At 35.3% G+C, this 21863-nt stretch overlaps 1 protein-coding gene, 1 long non-coding RNA gene and 1 other non-coding gene across 9 annotated transcripts; 1 reads left to right on the top strand and 2 right to left on the bottom strand.

Moving 5' to 3' along the window:
* The first annotated feature begins 725 nt into the window (after positions 1–725).
* Positions 726–10822, top strand: LOC108470035 (uncharacterized). Of its 7 annotated transcripts, none has more exons than XR_008269511.1 (3): positions 745–872; positions 989–1176; positions 6758–7024. XR_008269511.1 is itself a non-coding variant. In XM_053018177.1 (3 exons), the coding sequence occupies exons 1-3, from the start codon at positions 6322–6324 to the stop codon at positions 6824–6826; spliced, it is 306 nt and encodes a 101-aa protein (XP_052874137.1). In that variant the 5' UTR covers positions 6307–6321; the 3' UTR covers positions 6827–7024. The 7 variants fall into 7 exon arrangements, 1 of the variants encoding a protein (XP_052874137.1); XR_008269513.1 differs by having other exon boundaries at positions 795–928; positions 1013–1176; XR_008269509.1 differs by adding an exon at positions 4660–4927 and having other exon boundaries at positions 799–1176.
* Positions 10823–10973: 151 nt separating this feature from the next.
* Positions 10974–11080, bottom strand: LOC128279993 (small nucleolar RNA R71). Its single transcript, XR_008270176.1, has one exon. It is a non-coding gene; the product is annotated as a small nucleolar RNA R71 (small nucleolar RNA).
* A 1353-nt stretch (positions 11081–12433) lies between these two features.
* Positions 12434–14146, bottom strand: LOC128279396 (uncharacterized). Its single transcript, XR_008269515.1, has 2 exons — positions 14081–14146; positions 12434–12711 (listed from the first exon to the last, which is right to left on the bottom strand). It is a non-coding gene; the product is annotated as an uncharacterized LOC128279396 (long non-coding RNA).
* Between the last annotated feature and the right edge of the window lie 7717 nt (positions 14147–21863).

The following is a 21863-nucleotide window of genomic DNA, read 5'->3' as shown; positions in this document are numbered from 1 at the left end:
CAGCCCCTGGCTTCGCCCCTGCTCCAGCTGAAGTTTACTCCTTACAAGCTGATAACGCATGCAGGAATAGTTCTAGGGTGGTGTTTCTCTAATCTGTTTGTTGCTCTTTTGTATATATATAATAAAAAAATATGATATTGAAATTTGTTTAGAAAAAAATCTATGAAGTTAGCATTAAAAAAAACGAAGTTCTTGTTTCTTCATTTAATATTTTCATTTCCTTTCATGGAAGATCCTACATTCTTTATGTTTTGTATGATTATTAGCGTAATAATATAAGATCAGAAGTTTTGATTTCCTATATTCTTTATCCATTTGTCAATACCAACTCCCTTCCTCTCTTATTCTCTCCTTTTTTTCATCTTTAATTTTCAAAACCGTCATTTTTTTTTTTCTTTTGTCTTTTATCAGTGAAAAACGTTGGTGACATTGGCCCAAGATGAGAAGATAAATTTATCACAACGAGAAAGATGACACAGATTAGAAAAGGAAAAACTCCTATGTTCAAGAAAGAAGAAAATTTCCAATATTGAAAATTACCAAATATACATATTACTAGTTTGGTTGGGTCTCAATTAACAGACACTAAAAGCAAAATAAATAAATAAAAATATTCTAAAAGTAGAATTCAAATGTTATGGAAGAAAAGTCTAGCAGCAATAAGCACCAACTGCGCATCACAAATCTTTATAATTATGTTATTTTCAGTTATTTTAATTGTAAAAATGTTGCGTTTTGAGTCTTTTCATTTTAAGAATACGATGCATTTTTTGTTTAAAATGGGTCGGTATAAAACGACTCGTTTTTCATGGCCAGTAACCATTTAAGTGAAATGGTGCGGTTTGGAGAACACCTGGAGTAATAAGTGTTAGGTTGTTTTCAAGCTGTTATTCTACAACTTTAGGGCACTAATCAGGAAAGGAGGGTGGTTAAGTAACAGTCTTTTTCTCTCTAATTCTCTCCATCTCTCTCTTTGTTTCTTCTACAGATTTTCTATTCTTTTCGTTACAAGGTATCAAAGCCACTATTTCCTCAAGGCCAACGAAGGCGTCACCACCAGACTTCAGAAGGAAATGGGACAGATGCAACAAGAGCTACCTCAATTGCAGTTGGAGGTTTCTCAAATTGACACCAGGATTGACTCGCGTTTGAAGGACTTCCATGACAATATCAAAGGTGAGATTCTTTCAGAACTTCATTCACTCTTTGAACAGTATTTTGGCCTGTCACCATCAGCTAGTGCTGTGGGAGCTAGGGTAGACAAGGGAAAAGGCATTTTGGGAGGCCATCCCTCAGGGGCATCTAAGGAGCATCTAGCTATATCTCTTATGACAGTTATCAAATATATAAATACATCTCCTCGAGTAGTTCGAACTAAGCCAGCAAACAAACTTTTGGGGTTGGATTGTCCACGTTTTAATGGGGTAGACTTTAGGGGTTGATGGGTTAAGCTTGAGCAATTTTTTGAAGTTGAATGTATGGGAGAGCTAACTAAGGTAAGAATGGTGATGCTTCACTTAGATGGGAAGGCTTCGGATTGGCACCACTTCTTTGTGTAGAGATAAGGGGGTTTGCATCAACTAACCTGTGAGACTTATGCTCGAGGATTACAAGAATGATTTAAATCTGACACCTTCATAGATCCCATGTCTGAGTTGGTTACCTTCAAACAATACGGCTCCGTAGATCTTTTCCATGATCGCTTTGTAAGCTTACTGACTTAGCTGCAGCTGCTAGAGATCTATGCCCTGAGTATTTTTATCAGCAATCTGAAACGCGAGGTTTTTAATATTTAAGGTTATTTAAACCTCAAAACTTGGTAGAGGGGTACTTACTGGTTAGACAAGTGAAAGGCATATTGACGGGACCGTAAAAAAAGGGTGTTGCTATAGGTAGTAGCATAGGAAAATTTAAACCTTTGCTGCCTAGTGCCAATGTGCATCAGTATTCAAGTGGGGAAGCAGGATCTGGAGGATTGTCTACTCATCTTGTGAGTCAAAGAGCCTTGTCAAATCGCTATCACAAGTTGAAATAGATGAGACAAGGAAAAAATGACTTTTTTTCTAGTGTGCTTCCAAATACACACCAAGCCAGAAATGTGCCAAGTCACAGTTATTCCAACTGGTAATCGAGGCTCTATAAGATAGTGAAGATGATACTAAGAGTCCAACTGCTGAAGAGTTCCAGCATTGCAAGGAGCAGTTGGAACCAAGTGATCAAGACACAGAACCTACTTCGCCGATTCTATCCTTACATGCTCTCTAAGGGTCTCAAGGGAACAACGCGATGAGATTCTTAGCTCACATTGGCCAAGTTTAGGTGATTTTTTTGGTGGACTTTGGAAGCACACACCACTTTTTGAACTCTAGGGTGGCTAGGAGGTTGAATATTCCAATAGAACAATCTACTCCACTGACTGTTATGGTAGCTAATGGGGTTGGACTCTTTACACAAGGACTTTGTCGAGATGTCCAATAGGAAGTACAAGACTCTAGCATCAGCACTGATTTTTTGATACTTCTAGTGAAGGGAAGCGACATTGTGTTAGGTATCCAGTGGCTTCTGTTCCTAGGTTCCACCATTTGGAATTTTGCTTTGTTAAGGATGCAATTTGATTATGGTGGCCAGACTCATGTTCTTCGAGGAATTGTTCCTAGAAGCTTACAACTGATGTCAAGGGGTTAATTGTCCAAGTTTTTTAGTTTCGCAGGTTTGGGTCCTTGCCCTATGTTGCTTGCTTCCTGCCTGCCAGCAAATGTCTTTATCCTTACCTCATTGATAGCTAACGCCAAACTTGCAAGCACTCATTATTGAATTTGATGATGTGTTTCAATCACCCTCAGACCTACCTCCTATTAGACGACACGATCATCGAATTCCCTTGGTTGATGAGAACCAAGTGGTGAAGGTCAAGCCCTATAGGTATCCAGCAATCCAGAAAACTGAGATGGAAAAGCTTTTCCAAGAAATGCTATAGGCTGGAGTGATTAGGGATAGAGGTGAACAAAATTCGATTCGATTCGAAAAAATTAAAAAAAAATTCGAATTTCAAATTATTTGAATCGACTTGAAGTTTTTTCAAATTTTGAGTTCGAGTCGAGTTAAATTTTTAAATTCAAATAATTTGAATAATTCGAATAAACCGAATATAAACTATATTTTTAAATTTTTTTAAATTTTAGGCTTTTACTTAATTACTTTAACCCAATTTTCCTAAACCTAAACATTTTATTTTATCCCATTTTCCTAAGCCCATCAGCCTAAAGATTTATTTTCTCAAATCCCAATTCCTCCCCCAAATCAATCCCTCATGCCCCAGCAGGCAGCAAATTTCATCATCCAAAGCCTAAATTATTTTTCTTCTCTGTTATCTCCATTTTCATTCAATTCAAACCTTAAAATCTATTTTTCACAAAAAAACCTTAAAATAAACCCTTCTTCCTTCTTCTTATTCTTAATTATTAGTTTCATTCAAACTTTCAAATCAAAATCCTTACCCCCAAATCGAGTTGCTGTTCCTTCTAACCGAAGCCCTCTGTTCTCTTCCATTTTAAGCTCGATTTTTTTTTCATCTTTAAGGTTTGTCTTGAAACAGTTTTGAATTATTGAATGATTTTCGCTCTATTTATATCTGTTGAGCTCTATTGAATGATTTTTGCTCCATTTTCCTTCTCCACTTACCTGGTTGCTTTTGTAGTGTACTGGTATGGGGCACAACAGAGTCATTATCTGGTTAAGTTTTTGAAATGAAAGAATTTGACTTATTTGTTGCTGGAATTATTTGGTAAAGTCATTTTTGGCTTGAGAATAATTAAAAATGATACCTCCCCACTCCCCACAGATGAAACCTTTAATTACACTGTTAAAATAATTGATTTTTTTACCAATAATTAAAAATAATTAAAAAGTTTTTTTGTTTTTGTTTTGGAAGATGTAAAATTCTTTTATTATTATTAATAACTAAGCAGTAAGCAGTTAAGCACGACCTAATATAATATTAGTAATAATGTAATATTAAAATTTAATAGAGAAAAATGTTAGCCAATTAATTTCCCAAAGTACTAATGTTATATTAGAAATAATATTAGTAATAATGTAATATTAATAGTAATAAAGGATTTTGCTAACATTAAATGATGAATAAAATATTAATTACCATATTTAAATTATAAATAAAATATTAATTAACTTTATAAATAAAATAACACTCAACTAGAATTTTTAAAATACCATGTTAACTAACTTTTAAAGTTTAAACTATAGTTTAATAGACACCCAAATCTTTTAATGATAAATCTTTTGGGTTCAATTTTCCTTTCATGTAGCATAAATTCATTTAGGGTTAATTACAAGTCACAAGTTAAATTTTAATTCAGTTCTTAAATTTTAAAATATTTCAATTGAATCCTTAAATCAAATTATTGGTTCAATCAAGTCATTTCATCGTATAGCTATTAGTTTTGTTTAATTTATTTAAACTTTTCTAAAAGTAACAAGACCCATTTCTAATTGAAATTTCTATCTTATTCTTTTTTTTTTGTTTAATTTATGCTATTGTACTATTATATTAATTAATTTTTAATTTAACCGATGTATTAAGTTTGATTTTAAATCAATTATTGGTCATGGTCAGTGATTGCAACAAATGTTTACTTGTAGATGAGTGATCCAAAGTGAGATGGTTCAACTCAAAGTTCACAAAATTCTTCCCCAAGTAGAGATGATCAAAAAACAACTAAGCAAAATGTTCGAAAAAAGATTACTCCAATGGCAGCTTGTTGGAACCATTTTACCAAATTTGTGACTAAAGAGGAGGAGAAGAGAGCAAGGTGCAATGCATGTGATGTTACTTACGCCATGAAATCAACTTTGGGTTCTACAACAAATTTGAATAACCATTTGAAAACATGCCTAAAAAGACCTTGAGGTAATACTTCTGATCCGAAGTAATCAGAATTAGCATTTGTGAAAGCTAGCCAAGAAACAACGGATTTATCAACTTGGGTGTTTGATAAAAATGCTGTTAGAAAAGTATTGGTTCGTATGATAATTGTGGATGAACTACCTTTTAAAATTGTAGAGGGAGAGGGTTTCAAATACTTTTTTTCTATAGCATACCCACGGTTTAGTCTTCCATCTCGTTGGACAATTAGAAGGGATTATCTTGATTTATTTAACTCCATGAAGAGTGTGATAAAGAATTGTTTTGAAAAAGATATAAGTAGAGTTTGTTTGACGACAAACACTTAGACTTCATTGCAGAGGATATCGTACATGGTTTTAACAGCACATTGGGTGGATGGTGAGTGGAGGTTGCAAAAAAATGATTATAAATTTTTGCCCAATATACACTCATAGAGGTGAAAGCGTAGGTCAAGCCATTGAAAAATGTCTTCGAGATTAGGGAATTGAGAGGGTTTTCACTATTACGATTGATAATGCATCCGCTAATAGTATTGCCATTGAATATTTGAGAAAAAAATTGAATTATCGAAATACTTTTGTTGCAAAAATGGAAAACTTATTCATATGAGATGTGTTGCACACATTCTTAATCTAATTGTGCAATACGGTATTAAGGATGCTTTTGTGTTTGTGAATCGAGTTAGAGGTGCTGTGAGGTATATAAGAACATCACCATCGAGGTTGACAAAATTCAACCAGCGGGTCAAAGAAGAAATGTAAGGCTCAATTGTGTTTAGATGTGCCTACTAAATGGAACTCAACATATATGATATTAAAGGTGGTCGAAAAGTATGAGCGTGCATTTGAATCATATGTACGTGATGACTATAATTTTTTTCTTGACCTTAATGCTGGAGATGAAGTTTCTATATTTGATGATTAGGAAATTGTTCGAAGAGTTATAAAAGTATTAGAGCCTTTTTATCACCTTACATTAAAGGTGTCCGGATCTTTGCATGTTACCTCTTATTCACTTTTTGAAGTATTGACGGATGTGTATTGTCTTTTTGATGGGTGACAAAATTGTGGAGATCTAGACATAATTTCTCTAATTTCCAAAATGAGAGATAAATATAATAAGTATTGGGGTGAAGGAAACAAGATCAACATGCTAGTTTACTTGGCTGTCATCTTTGATTCGCGATGTAAAATGATTGGACTTTGGGGTCAATTTGCTTTTTCCTAATATTGCTAATGACATTATGAAAATGATTGATAAAGAATTGCATTGCTTGTTCAATGAGTATTCTTCTAATGTCGGAAGAATTCAATTGTTTGAAGGTAGATCTAGTTCTTCGACAAATCTTTGCAGTTCAATGGAAAATGAACAGTCTTAGATTCCCTATTCTTGCATAAATGACTTCGAATATTCTTACTATTCCTATTTCAACGGTTGCCTCAGAAAGTGCATTTAGCACGGGTGGACATGTTTTCAATAGTTTTAGAAGTTCTCTAACTCTTCTCATGGTCAAGACTTTGTTTTGCACACAAGATTGGCTTCGAAATCTAATGATGCCATCAATCTTAAAGATTATGTTGATGAACTTCAAACCATGGAAGATGGTAATATATAAATTTTAATTTATAAAATAAACTTTTTGTTATTTATATTAGTAAGCATTCTCATAATTTAACAAATACTTCTGTTATTAAATTTGCTAGACTTATCCAAAATACCCTAAGATCAAGAAGGTAATATACTTAGCATTAGTTTATAAAGTTAACTGTTTATTTAATTTATTTTTGCAAACATTTTTTATCATTTAACTAACTCATTCAATACTTTTGCTAGATATTTCAAGATTATCAACGGTGTTTGAAGCACAAGAAGAAACTTAAACTATTCTATAATGGTTTTTGAAGTGATGTGTTATTGTTATTAGTTTGGTTTGATTTGTTATTGTTGTTGGTTAATTGGACTTTTGTTGTTTTTTTTTTGGATTGGTATAGATTTCTATTGTATTTGGACTTTTGCTTATGTTTTTCTTTAATTATAATGTTGTTGTTTTCTTTGACTCATGTTGTTTACTTGGACTTTTACTTATGTTTTTTATTATAATCTTGTTGTATTATTTTTGTTGTTTATTTGGACTCATGAAGAAACTTAAACTATTCTATAATGGTTTTTGAAGTAATATGTTATTGTTATTAGTTTGGTTTGGTTTGTTATTGTTGTTGGTTAATTGGACTTCTGTTGTGTTCTTTTTTTTTTTTTTGGATTGGTGTAGGTTTCTATTATATTTTGGACTTTTGCTTATGATTTTTTTTATTATAATATTGTTATTTACTTCGACTCATGTTGTTTACTTAGACTTTTACTTATGTTTTTTATTAAAATCTTGTTGTATTGTTTTTTGTTGTTTATTTGGACACATGTTGTTTGTTTAGGTTGATGTTATGTTGCTTTTATTTATTCATTTATTTACTTCAATTTTTGTTGTATGATCATGTTTAAAAGCTTTAAAGAAAATTATTTTTTTGAAAAATTACATAAAAATAAACAACACTAAAGTCATTTTTTAAAACATTTAACTCGATCAAATATATTTGATTCGATTCGAATTTTATTTCACTCGACTCGATTCGAGAAAAATTTCAAATTAAATTAGGATGATAAAATAAGATTTAAAAATTTGATTAACTTAAAATTTTTTTATTCGATCAAATGCTCACCCCTAATTAGGGACAGTAACAGTCCATTTGCTTCTCATGTTGTGATGGTGAAAAAGAATTGACCATCAAAGACAAGTTCCCTTTACCTGTTATTGATGAGCTTCTTAATGAGTTGGGTCATGCTTCCTTTTTCTCCAAGCTAGATCTGTGGTTGGGCTATCACCAAATCAAAATGTATGAGAAGGACATGCAAGATTGCCTTTAGAACATGTGAGGGGCACTACGAGTTCATGGTAATGCTATTTGGCGTAACCAATGCACCCTCAAGTTTTCAGTCATTAATGAATTGTGTTTGTAAGAAACTGTTGAAAAGATTAGTTCTAGTATTTTTTTTATGATATATTAGTGTATTCGAGGGATTGGTCATAGTATCTCAGACACCTAAAAAAGGTTTTGCAACTTCTAAGGGTGAACTAGTTGTATGCAAAGAAAAGCACATGTAATTTTGGCACCATACAAATCGCATATCTGGAACATTATTTCTGTAGGCATAGTTAGCATGGATTAGTATAAAGTAGGAGGGGTTTTGAATTGGACTACTCCCACATTTATTAAGGAGCTAAGAGGATTTTTAGGGTTGTCAAGCTACTATAGGAGATTTATCAAAGGTTATAGTGTATTGGCCAGGCTCCTTATTGCACTTTTGAAGAAAGAGGCCATCTGGCAATAAGATGTCAACTATAAGGAGCCTTCTAACAGTTGAAGGATGTTATCTGCTAAGCACCAGTGTTGGCATTACCTAACTTTCAAGAAGTTTTTTGTGTTGAAACTAATGCATGTGAAACTGGGGTGGATACAGTTTTACAACAAAAGAGGATACCAATGGCCTTCAATATATGACAAAGATATGCTAGTAGTGTTGTTAGTTGTAAAAAAAATGACACCTTACATGGTTGGTAAACATTTCTTCATCAAGGCTTGAAATTCTTGTTTAAACAACAAGGCATCACCCCATATCAAAGGAAATGGGTGGCTAAAATGCTTGGCTACGATTACTCCATTTACTGTAGGAGGGGAACTCAAAATACAGTTGCTGATGCCCTATCAAAAGACCTCGTGAGCGAGAAGGTCAGTTGTTCCAATGTTCTGCTGGAGTAATACTGACTTGGTCTAAAATGTAGGATAAAATTTTAAGTGTCACTTCAACTAATCCTAGGTTAGAACAGTTGTGGAAGGAACTAGAGCGACAACCTCACCTATATCCTAAATACTTCTGGGATGGTAAGGCTGAGAAGAAAAGGGAAAGTGGTAATAGGAAACAATCTCGAGCTAAGGAAGTCCATCTTTGAACTCTTTTTTGGAGAAGCTAGAGGGTGTCATTCTGGAGTATATACTACCAAACATAAAATAGCAAGCCTCCTGATAAACCTTAAAAGTAACATATTTTAATCCTATGCTTGGCATATTTTTGGGTGATTTATCATAAGATTTAGTGGATTTGATGCTCGTAATCCTTTAATTTCATGTTTTATATCTAGATGAGCATAGGAAAGCGAAAAGTGCAAGAAAAAGGCCAAAAACAGACAAAATGGGTTTATTTTAGTGCTTCACACGGCCTAGACACTTCTATACGGGTAATCCACACGTCCATGTGTCATGGCCGTGTCAACTTAAAAGCATGTCAGAATTACACACGGCCTGAGCACCATCACACAGGCATGACACGAGCACGCCATACGGCCGTGTCCCTGTCGAGACCTATTTTAATTCTACTTGGAAAAGGATAATTTTAGGCTATTTTGGGCATTCCAAAGTCTATTTAAACACACGATAATAGGATCAAAGAAGAGACACAGAGTAGAAGGCAAAAAATACTCGAAGACAGTCATTGGAATCTGCTCGGAAGCAGGATTTACTTCAAGATTGAAGATCTCCATTCAATTTTTACCGAAGTTTATGGGTTTCTTTATATTTTGTTGTTTTCCTAATTTTGAGATATTTTCCCCCATCATTATGAACTAGATTTCCTAAATACCTAGGGAAGATGAAACCTAAGACGAATCTTATTATCTTTTGAATTATATGATAAATACTTGTTTTTATTCTTAATTATGAGTTTTAATCCTTACTTTAATATTTCAGGATATTAATTCAGGTTTTAATGTGCTTAATCAGTGGATCAAAAGTCCCTATTTAAGAGTAGATCTTCCATAATTAAGCGGAGTTGATTGCAATCCTAGAGATAGGACGACATAAATCTGTCGGATCATAGATCGAGTTAATGCAACAATAAGGGTTTTAATTAGAAAAAGATTTCAATTAATCGACCTAAAGTCAATTGTTTTTAGTCTCGAGAGAGATATTAACATAAGCTAGGGATTTTTACGGATTAAGTCGAGTGAATAAATCGTCTAATTCAGAAGTAATAAGGGAAGTCTAGGTGGACTCTTCCATGGGTATTGTTTTCTCCATCGGTTTTCCAAAAGTTTTTTCCAACTTTTATCTCTGTCGTATTCTTAGTTAACTAGATAGTTAATCTTAGTTTAAAAACATTCCTTTAATTCTTAGGCTAGATAATAAAAAGATAGTAATTACTAGTACTTTTAGTCTTTGTGGATACGATATTTCCGGTCTCACCATAACTATACTATTGTTCGATAGGTGCGCTTGTCTTAGTCGAATTTTTAGTCAGTTTAGCGACCATCAAATTTTTGGCGCCGTTGCCAGGGACTAAGATATTAGGAACGCTTGAATTTTATTACTTTATCCATTTTTTATTATTATTGCAAATTAATTTTTTTTAATTTAATTCTTACTTCTCTTCCAATCTCCCTATTATTTACTTCTGGCAGGAATCTCTAGTTTATGACTAGAAGGAACCCGTCAAGGCTTTTGCTATTTGACAATGAGATAGAAAGCACAACTCGCAGAAATAAAAGAAATAAGGCGAAGCCTACAGTATATAGAGGAAGAGCAAGAGGACGAGACCAATATTATCGAAGAGATGATGAAAAATCTGAATAATCCGCTACCTCCTGTAGTTGCTGCAAATTCACTAAATCAGAATCCTGCTCCTCGTACTATTTATGATTAAGCTAAGCCTACTTCAATAGGAACTAAATCGAGTATTGTTAGACCTGCTATTTCTGCAAATAATTTTGAACTAAAACTTAACATGATTCAAATGACACAACAGTTTGTCCAGTTTGATGGTTTGCAGGATGAAGATCCAAACACTCATTTAGCAAATTTTCTGGAATTCTGCTGCACCTTTAAGATCAATGGTGTTTTTTACGATGCCATTCACCTTCGGTTGTTTCCCTTTTCATTAAGGAATAAGGCTAAACAGTGGTTGAACTCGTTACCTTAAATATTTATTGCCGGCTAGAACGGCTAAATTGAGGAATGATATCGCTTTTTTTGTACAGATGGATTTAGAAACAATATATGATGCATGAGAGAGATACAATGATTTATTGAGAAGGTGCCCTCACCATGGGTTACCTTTATGGCTACAGGTTCAAACTTTCCACAATGGTTTGAATCCCTCAACTAGACAGATGTTTGATGCAGCAGCCAGTGGAACCATAAATAATAAAACATCTGAGGATGCTTATGAGTTCATTGAGGAAATGTCACTGAATAATTATCAGTGGCAAGTCATGAGGACAAAGCCGATAAAAGCAGCTGGAGTTTTTAACGTGGACTCGGTTACAATACTGTCCAATCATGTAGAACTTTTGAATAAGAAGATTGATGGTTTATTTGGATCCACTCAGGTACATTCAGTAATGCAGTGCGATACAAATGGAGGTGAAACAAGTAGTCCAGATTCATACCTTATAGTCCCAGCATGGAAAACAAACAGATGAATTATATGGGTAATAATCCTTAACCTCAAAATAATCCTTACAGTAATACATACAATGCAGGTTGGAGGAAGCACCTAAATTTTTCATGGGGAGGATAAGGTAATCAGAGACCACCACCACCGCTAGGTATTTAGTAACAATCTTATCGGAAGGAAAAGAAATTGAACCTTGTGGAGATGATTTCGGTGTCAGAAACCCATTTTCAGAATATCGAATCTACACTTAAAAACTAGCAAGCATCAATCTAAGGACTCGAGAATCAAATTGGCCAACTTGCAAAGATGATTTCTGAACGACTACAAGGTAGCCTGCCTAGTAACATTGTGTAACGCCCCGTACCCGAGACCATTGCCGGAGTCGAACACGAGGTGTTAACAGACTTAATTCATTACTTAAACAGCTCATACAATTCATTTTAAAATTTCCAGACAAGCTGGCTAACTGCATCACAGTCGCTTTAAAAATCATATCTCGAGTTTCGAAACTCGAAATCCAATTCCGTAAATTTTTCCTGAAACTAGACTCATATATCCATCTACTAATTTTTTTCTAGAATTTTTGGTCGGGAAAATTAGTACAGTTTATTAGTTAAAGACTCCCCTGTTTCAGGGTTCGACTACTCTGACCTCTGTGTATTTCGAATCAGATATATCCTTGTACAGATCTTCAATGACTATTCCATTTGTCTCTAATAAAACTAGACTCAATAATGAATCTGTACATATAAAGTATGACTTCTAATTATCTTTGTAAAATTTATGGTGAATTTTCCAAAGTCAGAACAGGGGATCTAGAAATCTCTCTGGCCCTGTTTCACAAAAATTTAAACATCTCATAAAATATAGCTCATATACCTGTTTGGCTTCTTCCATATGAAAATAGACTCATCAAGCTTCGATTCCATAACTTATTCATTATTTAATTCCATTTCTACTATTTTTAGTGATTTTATAAATTCACGTCACTACTGCTGTCTGAATCTATTTTATGGTAAATTTTACCTATTTCATGGTTTCCATGGATTAGCTAGTAATTTGACATACATAACACCAAATATGATCATGATTAGCCATTCCAATGGCTACTCATTACCAAGCATTTCCATACCACTCAATAACCATATTATAAGACCATATATACAAAATGATTATAATGCTATACATGCCATACTCAAAATATACAAGCCATTATGCCAAGATGGTATACGGATAGTGTGAGCGAGCCTCCGACCGTTCCCGATTTTCGAGCTGGCTTGTCAAAACTACAAGGAATGAAAAGGAGGGAGTAAGCATAAATGCTTAACAAGTTCACATGCAAATAGCAAGTAACATAACCATATAAGCAAACATAAAACATCATTTGCATAATCATCACCAAGACATTCATATCACATTTTCATTTATCATCTTACCATATTGTTGTTATATCGATTTTTCAGCCCGAGGGTTAAGTACATACCTGTTCAAAGTACCCATTTCACAACACTTACCAATACGTCCCTTTCATCTTGAGTATTCCTCCATTTCAGTAGAACTTTACCCGTTGAACACATCGGAATATAATTCGGATACATGGAAAGTTTGCACATAAGTGCCACATATGTAGCCAAGCTACCATGTAACCCGCCCATAAGCGAACTCGGACTCAACTCAACGAGCTCAGGTGTTCGCATCCATAGGTGAACTCGGACTCAACTCAACGAGTTCGGATGCCTAGTTACATTTCACAAACTCGGACTCAACTCAACGAGTTCGGACATTCGCATCCATAAGTGAACTCGGACTCAACTCAACGAGTTCGGATGCCCAAATATCCCAGTGACATGTCACTTGTATCCTAATCCATTCCTAAGGTTCAACGGGACATTTTTCCCAATCATATGTCTCAACCATCTTCTATGGAATGTCGATACCGATACTTGGTAGTATTTCACATTTTCCAAGTATATCACATAATTTGACATATTATCAAACAATTGTCACAAGTACGATATTTCATAATAATTATCATATCATTTAAATAACATAAAAACAATTAAAATAATAACTATGTTACCAACATTTACATATGAACTTACCTCGTATGCGAAAATGGCTACTTTTACCATTTCGTCCGCAACTTGGTATTTTCCCCATTTTAGCCCGAATTTCAGTTTTCCTTGCTCTATCATTTAAAATATAGTCTAATTAGGACTCACATTATTCAAATTAACCCAAAATCATATTTTGGAAAAATTACAATTTTACCCCTAAACTTTTGCATATTTACACTTTTCCCCAAAGCTCGTAAATTAAACTTCAGCCTATTTTCTTATGTTTTATGACATGCTGATCATTTTTCCCTTCTATGGCAACATCAAATTCTCACTCTAACATGTACATATGACTATTAGGTATTTTTACCGATTAAGCCCTTTTGCTCGTTTTCACTTAAAACCGAGTAGCACAAGTTGTGTAACATAATTTAAAACCTCATATTCTATCATAAAACACCAAAATACACAAATTTCACCTATGGGTATTTTTCCAAATATAAACCCTAGGTTAAATTATTGCTAGCATAAACTAAATCGAGCTACCGGGACTCCAAAAACGTAAAAATCATTAAAAACGAGGCTAGAACGAACTTACAATCGAGTTTGGAAGCTTGAAAAACCCTAGCCATGGTTTCTCCTTGCTATATTCGGCCATGGGGTTGAGGATGAGCAAAACTGGCTTTTAATTTTGTATTTTAATTCATTTTACCCCTAAATGACCAAAATGCCCTTACTACTAAACTTTCCAAAAATTCCATCCATGTCCAATTTTTGTCCATAGACTTATAAATTGGTAAAATTTCTATTTAAGACCTCCTAATTAATATTTCAAAACAATTTCATACTAGAAACTTCTAGAATGCAAGTTTTGCAAATTATTCGATTTAGTCCCTAATTTCAATTTAAGCACTTTATGCATAAAATTTCTTCACGAAATTTTCACACAATCATGCAATCATATCATAGACTTTAAAACAATCATAAAATAATTATTTCTATCTCGAATTTTGTGGTCACGAAACCACTATTCCGATTAGGCCCAAAATCAGGATATTACACACTGAACCCAATCCAAGAGAGCATGTGAAAGCAATTACATTAAGGAATCGAAAAATGTTAACTGAACCCGAAACGAAGTTGCCACAAGAACCTGATAAGGAAAAGGGCGAAGAGGTCAAAACTGATGAGGCTAGCACTTTAGTGCTTAAGGAATATAAACCATCCATCCCATATCTAGTAAAGTTGAAAAAAGACCCTTGGATGCTCAATTTGGTAAATTTTTTGAACTTTTTAAACAGTTACATATTAACTTACCTTTTGTTGAAGCTATTTCGCATATGCCCACATATGAAAAATTTTTAAAAGAGCTTTTAACAAATAAAAGGAAGTTTGAGGAGCTATCTACATTGGAGCTTAATAAGGAATGTTCAGCTATCTTACAGAATAAATTGCCAACCAAAATGAAAGATCCAGGGAGTTTTACTATTCCCTACTTAATTTGTAGTTTAAATATCGAAAAGGCATTAGCTGATTTAGGTGCAAGTATTAATTTGATGTCTTATAAAATGTTCAAGCAACTTGGTCTTGGAGAGCCGAAACCCACTAGAATGAGTATTCAATTAGCTGATAGATCTGTTAAGTATCTTAGGGGTATTATTGAGGATGTGCTTGTGAAAGTCAATAATTTTATATTCCCTATTGATTTTATTGTGCTTGACATGGATGAGGATGTTGAGGTGCCTTTAATCTTAGGGCGTCCCTTTTTAGCCACTGCTAAAGCTGTTATTGATTTGGGTGATGGTAAATTTGTGCTTAGGGTAGGTGATGAAGAGATTACCTTTAAAATCTATGATGCCATATGATTCTCTATAGAGCAAGTCGATTCCTATTATTTTATTAATTCTATTGAAGACTCTTTTCAGGAAATTACTCTTAAGGACACGTTGGAATTGTGTCTTGTTCAAGGAAAGGGGGAAGATAACGCTACCACTAAGCTAGGTAAGATACAAACGAATGAACCCTCTCCAAGACAAGCAAAATATGAGGGTATTGAGGTGAACGGTGACCTTAAGAAAAAACCCTCTATCGAAGAACCTCTTAAATTAGAACTAAAGCAATTGCCAAATCACTTGGAATACGCATTCCTTGGAGATAATTCTACATTACCAGTGATTATTGCTTCTAACTTGCAACCCCATGAGAAAGAAGAGTTACTCTAAGTATTAAGAGAACATAAAAGGGCCATAGCTTGGAAAATTTCTGACATTAAAGGGATCGGCCCTTCTTTTTGCACCCACAAAATTTTAATGGATGATGAATATAAACCGTGTGTGCAAGCTCAAAGATGACTGAACCCCAACATGAAAGAATTTGTTAAAGTTGAGGTAATTAAAATTCTAGATACTAGAGTTATTTATCCTATTTCTGACAGTTCTTGGGTAAGTTGGATGCAGGTTGTTCCTAAGAAGGGAGGCATGACTGTTGTAGCAAATGAGAAGAATGAATTAATCCCAACAAGAATAGTCACAGGTTGGAGAGTTTGCATTGATTATAGGAAGTTGAATGATGCCATGAGAAAAGACCATTTTCTGTTGCCATTCAATGACCAAATGTTGGAAAGGTTATCAGGGCATATGTATTACTGCTTCCTAGACAGACTCTCTGGTTACTTCCAAATCCCAATAGCTCCTGAAGATCAAGAAAAGACGACATTTACATGCCTATATGGTACGTTTGCTTATCGTAGAATGCCTTTTGGATTTTGTAATTCTCCTACTACTTTTCAGCGTTGCATGTTGGCCATCTTTGATGAACTCGTAGAAGACATCATGAAGGTATTTATGGATTATTTTTCGGTATTCGGTAATTTTTTCCATCTTTGCCCTAAAAATTTAAAACGAGTTTTAATAAGATGTGAGGAAACGAACCTTGTGCTTAACTGAGAAAAATGTCACTTTATGGTTCAAGAAAGTATTGTGTTAGGGCACAAAATTTCTAGTAAAGGGATTGAGGTTGATAAATCTAAAATTAAGACCATAAAGAAATTACCTCCTCCTTGTTCAGTTAAGGCTATTAGAAGCTTTTTAGAACATGTTGGATTTTATAGAAGATTTATTAAGGATTTTTCTAAAATAGCTAAGCCTTTAACTAAATTACTAGAAAAATATGTATCCTTCAATTTTGATCAGGAATGTTTAGAAGTATTTAATATTCTAAAGGACAAATTAATTAATGCTCTGATTATAATTACACCTGATTGGAATTTACCTTTCGAACTAATGTGCAATGTGAGAGATTTTGCAGTAGGTGCAGTTCTTGGACAGCGAAGGCAGAAGCATTTTCAACCTATCTATTATGCTAGCAAAACTTTGACAACCGAGGAATAAAACTACACCACCACGGAAAAAGAATTGCTAGCTGTGGTTTTTGCATTCGATAAATTTAGGCCATATCTAATATTGTCTAGAGTTGTCATTTATACTGACCATTCCGCTCTACACTATCTTTTAACTAAGACTGATGCAAAACCTCAACTCATAGGATGGATTTTGTTATTGCAGGAATTTGACTTGGAAATTCAGGATAGGAAATAAGCTAAAAATCTTGCAGCTGATCATCTTTCCAGGCTTGAAAATTCAAGTACCAAAGAGCTCGATGAAGTTAAAATAAATGACTAGTTCCTTGAAAAACAACTCTTTGCTATATCTGACTCTGAGGTACCTTGGTTTGCAGACATTACGAATTATTTAGCTGCTAATGTTACACCAAAAGGGTTAACACATCAGCAAAAGAAGCGATTCTTTACTGATGTGAAAAATTACTTTTGGGTAGATCCTTTTCTTTTCCGTATATATGCATATCTAGTCATTAGAATATGCATTACAAAATCAGAAGCAATTAAAATCTTGGAACATTGCCACTTAGGACCAACTGGAGGACATTATAGTGGGACTAGAACCACACATAAAATGCTCGAATCAAGTTTTTATTGGCCCACACTATTCAAAGACCCCAACATGTATGTTAGTTCTTGTGATAAATGCCAACGAGCAGGTAATATCTCCAAACATGACGAAATGCCTCAAACGTATATGCTTTCATGTGAAATATTTGATGTATAAGGTATTGATTTTATGAGTCCATTCCTTAGCTTATTTGGGAATAAATACATCTTAGTAGCCGTTGATTGTATGTCCAAATGGGTGGAAGCCCAAGCTTTACCTACTAATGATGCTAGAGTGGTGGTGAGGTTCCTTAAGAAACTCTTCTCTCAATTTGGAACACCTAGAGCAATTAAATTATCAGTGATAGGGGTACTCATTTTTGTAATACTCAATTTGATAAAACTTTTAAGAAATATGGAGTTTACCATAGAACAGCTACCCCTTACCATCCTCTAACTAGTGGACAAGTTGAAGTAGCAAACCAAGAGCTTAAACGTATCCTAGAAAAGACTGTAGAGTCAAATAGAAAGGATTGGGAAATGAAAGTAGATGACGCTTTATGGGCCTATAGAATTGCTTTTAAGACCCCTATAGGAACATCTCATTACAGACTTGTTTATGGGAAAAGTTGTCATTTACCGTTTGAAGTAGAACAAAAGGCATTCTGGGCTATAAAGTTTCTAAACTTTAATCTCAAACTTACAAGTGAAAAAAGGTTGATGCAGTTGAACAAGCTAAATGAGTGGCGAGCTAATGCATATGAGAATTCACGATTATATAAGGAAGCAATGAAGCGCCGCCATGATGCTATTTTAAAGTAACACAAACAATTTGAAGTTGGAGATCTTGTCCTGCTATACAACTCAAGGCTCAAATTGTTTCTTGGGAAGCTAAAATCACGATGGTCAGGTCCATTCGTGTCCAAACCATTTTTCCATATGGTACAGTAGATGTAAGTCACCAACCCACGACACTTTCAAGGTAAACGGACATCGCCTTAAACTTTATAACGGTGAGGATTTTAAATATAATAGAGAGGAGCTACGACTTCGCGAACCTGCCTAAATATTCCCACAAGGTAAAGTAGAGCTTAGACTTTAAATAAGAGCTCCTCGAAGGCAACCCGCGCACTAACCCCACTAATAAGTTTATTTTTCTTTTATTTTTCATAGTTTAAATGCAGATATTTTTGACACACACGGCCTGACACACTGGTGTGTCTTAGGCCATGTGCTCACCACAGGTTGGAGACATAAGCATGCCTTGAGCCGTGTAAACTCTTAAAGCCTTAGTGTTGACATACAATAGTGACGAACACGGCCTGGACACAAAGGCGTGTCCATGGCTGTTTTAAAATAGGACACACATTTTTCCAAGTCAAAGTGACACACGGGCTGCGATAACTAGCCACAGACGTGCGATACAAAGTGCGAACCACACGGCTGAGGGACGCGAGTGTGTCTCAGACCGTGGTGAAACTGTACTTTAATTTCTCAAAAATCGGCAAAGGCATGGAATATATTAAATCACAACAGCAGCGCGATGTGGCCATTTAACCTACGCGGTCATGAAACACGGGCGTGCCTGAGGTCATGTGGGAATCTGAGCACACACTTTGAAATTTTCAACAAGTTAGAATAGAAAATGGGCAGATCCCACGGTCGTGCCCAAAAGTCGTGGGCAATCCTAACTATAGAACACGAGCGTGGAGAGTATGACACGGGCGTGAGCGTAGGGAACCAGCAAGCACATGGCTGTGCGATGCGGCTGTGTGCGCCACACGGGCTTGTCCACAGGCCATGGGCGACACTAACTTAAATCATCAGACCACAAGCATAAATTAAGACCCGGGCGTGTTGAAACTCACACGGGCGTAGGAGAAGCGAATGAAAGAGCACATGGCCGTGCGATGCGGTCGTGTCATGTCTAAAGGCCGTGTGCAATACTGTCTTAAATTTCATAAAAAACACGGGCTAGGAGTGAGACACATGGGCATGGGCCACGACCGTGTGGTCCAAAACGGGGCCTACACGACCGTGGCCCCCTTTTTTTTACTTGAAACCCTTACCCTAAAATTTTCCATCTCTATTTAAACCTACTAATCACACCCTCTTTTTACTATTCACCCCATTGTCGCTGCAGCCTTACCCCTATTCCGGCCACCACTCCCCGGTAAGCCACCGACGACCGATTCCCCCCACACGAAATCCCATCTCCCCATTCACCATTCTTCAACCCCTTCACTATCCCCCTTCTCCTTCCCTCACACAAGTTTTCAATCACGCCCAACTCAACTCCGGCCACCAACTGCAACTACCCAGCCACCATTACATGCCCATGACGAGTTCACCTTCACCGTTCGCTGCCATTAACAGTACTACCATCGTTCTTCCTACACAAAACACCACTGGCTCCCTCATTTTTTTCCTTTTATTATTTTATTACTAATAAAACTCTAATTCATTCTTTGTTTTCTATTTTCTTAGTTATCACTGGTTTTCCTTTATTTATTTTCACGACTTGATTTCAAGATGAGTACTGATTCATGAACATTGTGATTCACGTAACTTGTTGTCCTGTTTCTAAACGTCATGAATCATGGTTAACTATTGATGTTATTACTTTATTTAGGTGTTTAAGCATTCTTTGATTGATTTTCAGATTCTCATTAATTTTTTCGCTATGTCATGATATTATTTCAGTGTTTTTGTCGCTAATTGTTACTATAGGTTTTCAGTATACTTGAGTGTGCATACATTCTTTTGGTCATTTGATTCTATCATCTTATGACTTAGTGCATCTTGAGTGATGTTCCTTTGCTTTCTTTTAGGAACACATGACAAATACTCATGGTAAAAAAGTCTGCAGTCCTAGTTTCTAAAAAGAGAAAGGGGTCAGGTGTGACCTCCTCGAGTGCAACCACTGAGGTGCGCCATCCTTTTCTCCAATTCCCACCAGGACTTCAGGAAGAGTTGTTTCAGATTCTACATGCCCGACCCCTTGGTGTGGGTCGGTGCATCGATTGGGCCGCATTAGAGCAGGTCCACCTAGCTGACTCAGTTCGAGCCCTTTTCACCACCGCTTCATGGGACTGTTTCTTCGACATCGTAGAGCCGACTTATATGGAGCTCACTTTGGAACTGTGCTTGATCGCGTGATAGGTTTTAAATATTTATAATTACTCATTCTTAAACTAACTATTATCGCGATGTAGGCAAGCGTACCTATCGAACAGTAGTATAGTTTTAGCAAGACCAGATTGTCGAAACCAAAGGAACTAAAAGTACTAGTAATGACTGTCTTTTTGTTATCTAGCCTAAGAATAAAGAGATTTTTGTTTTAACAAACTAATTATCTACACTAAGAACGCACAGAGAATGGAATTGGGGAATTGCTTTTGGAAAAATTGATTGAATAAAGACAATACTTAAGGAAAAATCCACCTAGACTGTACTTGTTATTCTGGCTCCTAATCGGACGATTTATTTATTTAACTTGTTCCGTAGAGATCCCTAAGTTATGTTATTTTCCCTATTCAATACTAATAACGTCTAATTCCTAGATTGAATAATCGGGACTTTTCTCTAATTAACACTTTAGGGTTGCATTAATTCGATCTATGGATCCCCTTATTAGGTTTCACCCTAATCCGAAAAAATCTTATCATCCTATGTCTAGGCGCGTAATCAACTCCGCTTAATTATGACAAATGTACTCTTAAATAGGGTCTATTCCTCTTCTGAATAAGAGCTTATCTTGAATCGGTATCCTGAGATATCAAAACAAGAATTAAGAACACATAATTAAGAACAAGTCAAATATTTATCATACAATTCAGAAAATAATAACAAGATTCGTCTTAGGTTTCATTCCCCTTAGGTATTTAGGAGATTTAGTTCATAACTAAATAAGAAAACATCTCAGAATAATAAAGAATACAAAACATAAAGAAAAATCAAAACTCCTGAAGGGGAATTGAGGAGAGATCTTTAGTCTTGATGATGAATCCGGCTTCTGAGATGAATCAATCGGCTTTCTTGGAGTAGTTCCTTACCCCCTACTCTGTCCTCCCTTTTCTTCATACTCTAGGGTGTATTTATAGGCTTTGGAATGCCTAAAAGCCCTCAAAATTAGCCTTTTCCGAATTGGACTCAACTTGGGCTTGGCAGGGACACGTCCGTGTGCGATTACTTCAGGCCATGCTCGAGCCTACCAAATTGACACGACCGTGTGGTCTGCCTATGTGAGGAGGTCCAGGCCGTGTTGATTTCGTACTTTGGCCCATTTTCTCCGTTTTTTCCTGATTTCTCGTTCCTTTCGCTCTCCTATGCTCTCCTAAATGTAAAACATGAAATTAAAGCATTAGGAGCATCGAATTCACCAATTCTAATGGAAAATCATCCATAAAATGCGTTAAACATGGGGTAAAAATAT

Source organism: Gossypium arboreum, chromosome 8, assembly GCF_025698485.1.
Source record: "Gossypium arboreum isolate Shixiya-1 chromosome 8, ASM2569848v2, whole genome shotgun sequence".
Taxonomy (NCBI): Eukaryota; Viridiplantae; Streptophyta; class Magnoliopsida; order Malvales; family Malvaceae; genus Gossypium; species Gossypium arboreum.
Note: the sequence above shows the minus strand (reverse complement) of the source record. Positions and strands in the feature narration are given on the sequence as shown.